Source organism: Cephus cinctus, unplaced genomic scaffold (genome assembly GCF_000341935.2).
Source record: "Cephus cinctus unplaced genomic scaffold, Ccin1 Ccin1_scaffold1343, whole genome shotgun sequence".
NCBI classification, from domain to species: domain Eukaryota; kingdom Metazoa; phylum Arthropoda; class Insecta; order Hymenoptera; family Cephidae; genus Cephus; species Cephus cinctus.
The window spans coordinates 463,241-472,349 of record NW_014333756.1 but is presented as its reverse complement, the minus strand read 5'-3'; the positions used below and the strand labels follow the sequence as shown (position 1 = coordinate 472,349).

At 41.3% G+C, this 9,109-nt stretch overlaps 1 protein-coding gene across 13 annotated transcripts in view; it reads left to right on the top strand.

Annotated features, from left to right (window-relative positions):
• Nucleotides 1–8,886, top strand: part of LOC107272983 (serine/arginine repetitive matrix protein 2) — a 134,201-nt gene extending 125,315 nt beyond the window's left edge. For 11 of the 13 annotated variants that reach the window (XM_015750730.2, XM_015750729.2, XM_025090303.1 and 8 more), the window contains 11 exons: nt 2,390–2,773; nt 2,921–3,023; nt 3,267–3,455; nt 4,487–4,698; nt 5,772–5,872; nt 6,327–6,649; nt 6,733–7,104; nt 7,183–7,545; nt 7,637–7,850; nt 7,935–8,177; nt 8,268–8,886. In XM_015750730.2, coding sequence (XP_015606216.1) covers nt 2,390–2,773; nt 2,921–3,023; nt 3,267–3,455; nt 4,487–4,698; nt 5,772–5,872; nt 6,327–6,649; nt 6,733–7,104; nt 7,183–7,545; nt 7,637–7,850; nt 7,935–8,177; nt 8,268–8,407 — 2,644 coding nt within the window. In that variant the 3' untranslated portion in view covers nt 8,408–8,886. The remainder of the gene's footprint in view (nt 1–2,389; nt 2,774–2,920; nt 3,024–3,266; nt 3,456–4,486; nt 4,699–5,771; nt 5,873–6,326; nt 6,650–6,732; nt 7,105–7,182; nt 7,546–7,636; nt 7,851–7,934; nt 8,178–8,267) is intronic. The other 2 variants (XM_015750735.2, XM_015750734.2) reach the window with 2 other exon arrangements.
• The last annotated feature ends 223 nt before the right edge of the window (nt 8,887–9,109 follow it).

Here is a 9,109-nt window from a genome sequence, read left to right as displayed (position 1 = left end):
CAACCCACCCTGAAACAACCCTGGAAAATGGTACATTTTTTTTAAAGACGACGTCTTGACACTTTTCGGCACTGTTTGTGTTCCTTCCAAGTAAACCGTGACCACCCCTGGCGACAAGGGTAGGACCGTAAAAGTTTTCAGTACCGGCAGGGTAATTACTCATGGACTTCAGTTTTACCCCTTTGTAGAACTTCCGCCATGATCTTTTGCATCCCCTCGCAAATTCCTTTTTCAGATTCTCCTGGGTGTACCTGCTATCACTATTATTATTATCGTCGCACGCCATATAACACGTGCAGGGGAAAGTCGTCTGGTTCCTTTTTTGTCTCCCTCTTTTCCCATTTTTATACCATTCGATAGGGGTAGGCCATTTCGTTAATTGCGATTTCACCAAGTGGAAGCTCGGCGATCTGGTCGTTAAGCCAATCGCGCCCTGATAAATTGCCGCTTTCTTTTTTCGACGATGATCAAAACGTTTCTACCGGATACTGGCATCCTCCCTTTACCTTCCATTTTTAGGGCCATCCTTTATCCCTGACACCTGTTGTGTTCCTTCCTTTCTAAATACATATCCGGATCTGACCTTTTACCTTTTTATTCAAGGTGTGTTGCACCTTTCCTATTGTTAAGTATTGGGGCTTATTACACTGCTGATTATACAGACCAGATGATCGATCATCTGGTACCTGGTGGATTCGTCTCATCGTGCTGAGATTCTTCTGACCTGACTTTCTATTAAAAATCGGTTATTTTGTCACCCCTAAAAGGATAATCATAAATTACGAAGATAACCACAATAATTTATATCGAACAATTCAACCTTTGTTAAATATTCCAAGAATTAAATACATACCATCTCGAGATCAAATCTTGGGGAAGTTTAAGATAACAAAAGTCTTATCTGTAATCGTTAAAAAATGATCAAAATACTTGTTTCTTCATCAATTTCAATCTATCGGGTGGTTCCGATTATCACAGTGATTAAAACGTGTCCTGATCGCAATTTCTACCAATACAAAGCACGGCCTATAGTACAAGGCATAAAGTAAAAGGAAAAAACTTATCACTAGAATGCCAGGGAGATCCTTTTGTCCGATGGTCGCTTTATTCATTCCCTCGTGCCATTTCTGTACCCAACCTCCTACTCTTCAAGAGAGCCGCAACCCTCGACGGTTTATACCTGAAGCGACCCTTGAAAATCTGTTCTCGGAAGAGGTATACACATCGTCGTTCCTCCCTCTTCCTTTGAGGCCTCAGTTGCCCGGCAGTCGTCGTGCAATGCACTTCTGTTCATAAGAAAGTGTAACTTCGTTTCATCGAGCGTTCGGAGGTTATTTTTATAAAATTTAAAAAAAAAATGTATAAAATCTGTTTCTGATGTCATATATAGTTACTGCAAATCTTGTGACAGTGTGAGTGACCAGCAGAATTGATTCAGGATCGACGTTATCGGCATTCCCCTTTTTGTAATGTGGTGTGTAGTTTCGTGTACCGAAGGAGTGACGATAGTGTTTTTCTAGTTCACTTCCTTATCTACATAGTATGTGCGTTCAATGGGAATCGTACATGCATCTAACTGATTTTGGGTAAATAGCCATTGGAATTCTATTGGATCGTTCAGCCTGTGGCATTTTAACGGTATCCTGTACAGTCGAGGTACGGAACTGAATGGTTCATGCATTCTACGGTTGGATTATCTTGCTTTGGCTTCGGGTTTCGAATCCGACGGTTGGACTATAAATTGGAATGTGGTTTTCAAGCACGTCCGCCATTTAGTTCTAAGACAAACGACCAGGAGTATAATATTGACTATGTGTACTTGAAGATTATTTCAAGAGAATGCCCGTGCTATTTGTACCGTGCATTATATCTGGATCCATTATTTACGTCGGTAATAAGGAATATAGTGCACTTTTAGTGGAACCGTTGTTCAGGAAACACGTGACCGGAAATAATTTTAGGTCTAGAAATGACATGTGCGTCGGACCCTTAGTAATAATGACTAAGTGCATCTACCTTTTTTTTGAGCTATGACTTATTCCGAGTTTTGGTTATGGAGTTTCGTGTTGAGGCTGTAGAAATTGGAAAGAGGAAACTCCTTTATAACGAAGTACTTTGTTTTTCTTTAAAAAAAGACCAACTCAAGTCTTCTACTTAAGGGCTTAAGGTTTGATCATGTTTCCATCTTCTTGTGGGTTGTACAACAAAACAGGGGTTACGAGTAACTGCGGTAAAAGCAATTTGAACAAAACACGGTCCTATCTTGTGTACGCCTTCGGGCAAGGTAGACGTAGGACAAAACCTACCATCATCCAAAGTAGCCAAGGACATGAATTGCCGGGATCTGTTCCTGGAGATGGTTTTTCATGAGTTTCCTTTGTTACTACAGTCGCCATTGGTCAGGGGACGAAGAGGATGGAGATACAAACGGTCAAGTGGCAACGGAACATCCCCTTGCCGAGGCATCCATCCCCCTCGTGACACACTCTCGACTTCAGGAAATATCTCCAGCGCCTTCGATCTCTAGTGGCGGATCTCAGAGTCACAAGGCAAACTCCCAGAATCAGGAAAGTGTCTTGCAGAAGTTCCGTAAGAGCTTCTCGCTTAAGTTTCACAAAAAGGGTAGCAAAGAGAGTACAGAGGCGGAGGGGGCTGCTGAAGATAACGAAGCGTTACCTCTGGAGGAGGAAGAGGAACGCGATCCGCCACCGCCTCCTGCTCCCGAACAACCTCCCCAGCACAAAGAGGATATCGGCAACGATCAGAAGTTCCGGTTCGTGTGACAACATTTTGAATTTCTATGAGTTATGAAACAAATCTTTTTTTTACTTTTTTTTTGTTACGGACCTACGTTTTATTGATATTTGTTAGATCAATCACCGGAAGTCTAGATATCTTCTTCAACTAGTTATTGTTTCAGATTTGGTCCTTTAGTCTGGAGGACAAGCAAGGAGAGGAAAAAAGGCAATAAAGCAGCGCGCAATGCGAAGTGCAACAGCGGCGATAGTGGAATTCAGATCGAGGTAAGCTTCAATCCAGTAGCGTATCTAGTGAAATATTCCCTCGAGGTCGTAACTATCGTAAGGACATTCCAGTAGGAAAATCCTCAGATGCCCAGACCTAACATCATTTTGTGGATGAGGTCCAAGTCAACACCGACTACTCGAATATACGGGAGTCAATTCTATTAGATGGCTCCCATAATACTTCACGTAACCCCCAGAAGTCTGTGTCATACATAAAATTGAGCTATGTCCCTCATATAGATGGTATCTGGTGGAGCATTGACTGGGGGCACTGGGGGTGGAACAACCGGGGGTGGAGATAGCTCCGAATCCCATGACACGGATGTTCCCGATGAGATGGACAGCCCTCCGGCACTACGCAGGAGGGTCGCAGACAAGTCCCGACCCCAGTCCGAGCTCATCAACCAGATACTCATTGACAAGTTCAAGGTAAAAGTCTGGCCTCACGCTTTGGCCTTTATCTAACCGCTGCTACCCTCTGTGAATTGGATGTTAAGCCGTTTCCCTAAATCCTATTACAATCTATGCTTTTCTCATTTTTTTATCACCGTAGTCACTGACCTTTTAGAATGTAAACTACCTCTGAACGTGTTATTCGGCTTCAAGTAACATCACTGGCACCGAACAAAGAGCTGTTATCAATATCTGCATGCATCACTTACCATGCTTCATCGTTCATTCACACCGGGAACGTCAGGATTTTCTTTCGAGGGATGATTTGATTGTTGATCGTCGTGAATTGATTTTTCTTTTGTTCTCGTATCATAAGCATGACACAGTACTTTTGGTTCATTTAAATAATTTAGCACTATAAAAGCAGTCATAGTGATATCTGAGTATATCGCGCTAGCCAGGATATGCGGAGAGGAAGCGCAATCCTGGTTAGTTGATATCAGACATTCACGAAGAGCGGACTGATATGGAAAAAAGTATCGAATAGCAATTCCTGCGTTATGTGTCCATTACGAAAATCTTACTCTTAATTATTAAACTCCGGTGTTCAGTTGAAAGTTATCATAGAAGATGAAGATTGTGAAGTTATCTTGAAACCCATCATCGTTACGGTATGATCCGATAAAGTGATGCATGTACGTATATCAAAGTTCGGAAGAAAGTGGTTAGATAAGAGTATATAACGTGAGGAAACGTATTTTATTCCCTCTATGAATCACCGAACTTCAGTGACGACTTTCAGTCTATTGTTGAGCGTCTCGGTAGAAATTTTCTTTAGAGAAGAAAGGAAAATAATAATAAAAAAATTTGTACCGTGATCAGCGTACGTAAGCTCAAGGCAAAGCTGTCGCAATTAGGTCTACAGAAAAATTGCTTAATTAATTATTACATAAATCCAATAATCAGTGTCTATAATACCACCTAGATCAATTAACCTATTGACACACTAATATCCGAGACAATTAATTGACGGTGCTGTTATTAATAATTACTTTAATATCTTACAGGCGGATCTTCAAAGCCGTGCCACTCGGCATCATCACGTCCGCAGGACCAACAGTGACCTCGGAGGTCAAAGACTTCTTCAGTGGGATACAAGATCCGGCTACAGCCACGCACATAGTTACAGAAGGATGCTGTCCACCCCATCACCCATCAAGACGAGGCCGCCCAGACTCAGTCCGAAACATTCCTCCCATGACATAGTTACGCTAAGAAGGTGTGTCTAAAATCATCCTGCACTCGCCTCTCGCGTTTCGTTATTAACCTTTGCCATCTGGAAAGCAAGAGCTGCCATCGAGAGCGATAGAACCGGAGCGAGTACCTCTATAGTGTAGCTAAAGCGTATTGCAATATGGCGGAAGAAGTCAATCTGAGATCATCAACCAGACCATAGTACTCTATAGTCATTGGGATTGCTATCGGAACTTGTCCCACCTAATCTGAACTTGCTGGCAGAGATACGTCAGATCGTGATTTCATTTGAGAGGCGCCACCTAGACTTTCTCGTTTGAGATCAGAAAAACTGGGAAAAAACAATTCATACGTGATTCCCTTTCGAAATATCGTAGTATAAATATCTCTGTGTGGCTGAAAGAACAATTTATACGTGATCTCGTTTCCAAAGTATCTCTGGAGGACGCCAGCGGCTTCCTATTTGACGACTCGAGGTACACGCTCTGGTTCGAATGATAAAATAGTAAACGTTAACCGATTGAGCGTAATGCCGAAGGAATGCTTGACGCTAATTTTAGTGCATAAGGTGGAAATGGATATATATATTTAGACGACTCGAGGTACACGCTCTGGTTCGAATGATAAAATAGTAAACGTTAACCGATTGAGCGTAATGCCGAAGGAATGCTTGACGCTAATTTTAGTGCATAAGGTGGAAATGGATATATATATTTATTTTTTTTTTTTTCTTTCCACTCACCATACTTATACATAGAATGACTCATATGAATCTTGGACAGTGCCGTTAGACATTGATTGATCGCTGCTTATTAACACATAACAATTTTTTAATTGCTGAATTTCGTTGGGAGAATTGACATTTTTTATTCCAACATTTTCCAGTAAATCGAGGGAGACTAGTGGTAGGTAGAAGGGTATAACACTTTCTTTCTTTCCTCGTATACTTTGATTGCCACACTTGTAAGTTGTCGTAAATATTGTAATTCGTTGCTGAATGTTGTATCGAGCTTTTACGTAAATGCTTTAAGAGATGATCCAATTAACGTAACCATGTCTGCGTTATTTGACTAACCGTATCCTCCTTTGGTCTAATAGTAACTCGAAAGGGAGGAGTTCACGGACAAATTTGAGGAGGTCGCTTAGTCAGCCACTGGGTATCAATCAGCTGTCACCTTTGATGCGCACCAAAACAGCAGGTACGGAATGTTATAGTCGATTAAATTAACGTATCAATTAGACCACTTGTAGTAAATATTGATTTTGTTCGATGACTGTCAGTTCATCTCCGAGTCTCGAATAACGTTAGGAAACTCGAATAATCCTAATGTGATTAGATAACGTAGTCTGTAGAGACCCCACCCGTGTCACACTTGATTAGACATTATATTTATAAAAATGCATGACTTTTAGAATTAATAACTACTAATTATCATCGACGTATTTAGAATTCATTTTCTATCTATCTACAAGAATTCCTTGACCGTTCTGGATGAATTGCTGCACCGTTCTCTAATCTTATATCATAAAATATGTGGATCAATCTTGTCTATAAAGTCATACATATACCTTCCGTTCCTGAGGGTATTGATAGTCTATTAATTTAAAGAAAAGATATACGAGTTTGAAAGTAATATAATTCTTGTACGACAGGCGCAAGATTACCCAGTGGAAATGTGGTATCAGAAGATGAGCAGGATGCTAGAGGTGGTGGCGGAACATCGGACGATGATATGATGTCGGATTCAGAATCCTCCATCGCATCTTTGACAGACAGAAAGAAATCTTTTGAACAAACGATGGAGGAGGAAATGGTGATCCTTGCGGAAGCTGTATGGGACCACGTGGCCATGGAACCTGAGGAGCTTGCGTTTCGTGCAGGGGACGTCATAGACGTCTTGGAAACACTTGATAAAGATTGGTGGTGGGGCAGCTGTAGAGGCGAACATGGATGGTTTCCTGCTGCATTCGTCAGGGTATGTCTGCCAGAATTTACTTTAAAGTTCTTACAGTCAAATATAGGATCCATGTAAAACTTTCCTTGTTTTGTTCTGGACAGCTGCGGGTTAGCCAGGAAGATACCGTGGAGGATTGTTTAGCGGCTATGGCGTCTGGAGCTCCGTCCAATGCACAGCTCAGAAGACGTACCAGTGTCTCTCTACTTTCTAACGAGCAAGTCAGGACCAGTGTGGTCCGTGAACTGGTCCAGACAGAAAGAGACTTCGTCAAAGTTCTACGTGATATGGTGGAGGGCTACATAGCTGAGTGTCGAAGACGTACTGATATGTTCACAGAAGAACAGATAGAAACAATTTTTATAAATTTGGAAGAATTACTAGAATTTCAATCCGAATTTCTTAAAGATCTGGAGGCTTGCATAGACTGGAACGCACCACACAAAAGTTGCGTCGGCGAATGTTTCCTTAATCATGTAAGCCTTTTTCTATTGACCTCAGTGTCAATCTTAATCGCTTTTCAAATAATCAATTCTTCTTTTCAATTACTTCAGAGAGCTGGTTTCCGCATGTACTCCGAATACTGCAATAGTCATCCAATGGCAACCGCCACTTTACAAGAGCTTTATCAACATAATCGCTATAGTAAATTCTTCGAAGCTTGCCGACTGATGCGTAGTCTAATAGAGATCCCTTTGGATGGTTACCTATTAACTCCCGTTCAAAGGATCTGCAAGTATCCGCTTCAGCTAGCCGAGCTTCTTAAGTACACCAAAGCCGAGCATCCGGATTATCATAAGATTCAGGAAGCCCTCGAAGCGATGCGTGGCGTCGCTGTGCTAATTAACGAAAGAAAAAGGCGAATGGAGAGTCTCGAAAAATTAGCTGCCTGGCAACAAAGAGTCGAAGGATGGGAGGTACTGAAATATTATCGATTTTCAAAATCCATTATAATTAATCCGGTAATTCCTTATAATTTTAATTCACTTAGTCAAATTTTCGTTACAGGGTGAAGATCTGATAGAAGTTTCATCGCAGTTGATCCATCAAGGTGAAGCTGTGCGAGTAACCACGGGCATGTGGACTAACAATATAATTCTCTTTTTATTCGATCATCAATTGGTCTACTGTAAGAAAGATATTTTAAAGCGCAATACCTACGTCTACAAAGATCGGATATATCTGGATACCAGTGAGGTCATAGACGTTCCTGATGGAAAAGGTAAACTATAGTTTATATAGTAACACAATTTACATATATGATACTCTTAACTTTTATACTGATACAATGTTTTATCAACACCAGATCCGCAACTGGGTGTAACTGTAAGACACTGCCTGAAAGTATATAGCTGTGTTCGTGATAAATGGCTGCTATTTTGCTGCCGCACAGCTGACGAGAAACAACGGTGGCTAGCAGCAATGGCCGAAGAGCGACGTCTGGTTGCTCAGGACAGAAACGATGGCCTAGAATTTCCTGCAGCTGCTCGACAATTGGCTAGAATTGCCGCCACGCGGCAGCGCTGTCGGCCACCCACTAAACCCCGCAGTAAGTATATATCCCATGAGTAGTACTTTCACACTTGTGTCTTATTGCCCTAATCAACTGTAAAACTTAATCATCATTTTTCCTCTTCAGGCAAGACATACAAGAGAGACGCCACCTATGATTCTCCAGTGATTGCTCCTCAGGGTGCCACAAATTCACTTGGACGTAAAGTAGGAACGTGGTTCACGTTCGGAAGCAGCAAAAAGGGTGTTCGACCTCAACCATCCTGAGCCAGGCCTACCTTCGTACCGTACATTGACTTATAAACTTCAACGAAAGCGTCTAATCTGCGTAGCTCGACTAAATAAGTAATTCAGCTGTCTTCGATAGACCGAGAGACCAACAACCCACGCACGCAGTTTAACAAGAAGTTAAGTATGGCACGAAGGTATTTGTATTGTTCGCTAATGAAGGGCGCGGTGTTCATGGTTATTTAGAGATTTATACCGGTACACCCGGTACGTAGCGAGTGAAGAGTATGGAGATAGGTAGGATCGTCGAAGTGGGTGCTAACAATATGTAGATTCGTGATTATCGAAATTGTTTTTTTGTTGCTCTTTTTTCCATTTTACTTTTCGATAGTACCTCTAAAGGCCATTATACAATGCAATATAATAACACGTAACACGTAAGAAATAAGCAATAAGATCTTCAATTGTATATTTACCTAATTCCATTGGATCCTCCAATCAAGAAGGAGAAAATCTTCAATTGTATATTCACCTAATTCCATTGGATCCTCCAATCAAGAAGGAGAAAATCTTCAATTGTATATTCACCTAATTCCATTGGATCCTCCAATCAAGAAGGAGAAAATCTTCAATTGTATATTCACCTAATTCCATTGGATCCTCCAATCAAGAAGGAGAAAATCTTCAATTGTATATTCACCTAATTCCATTGGATCCTCCAATCAAGAAGGAGAAAATCTT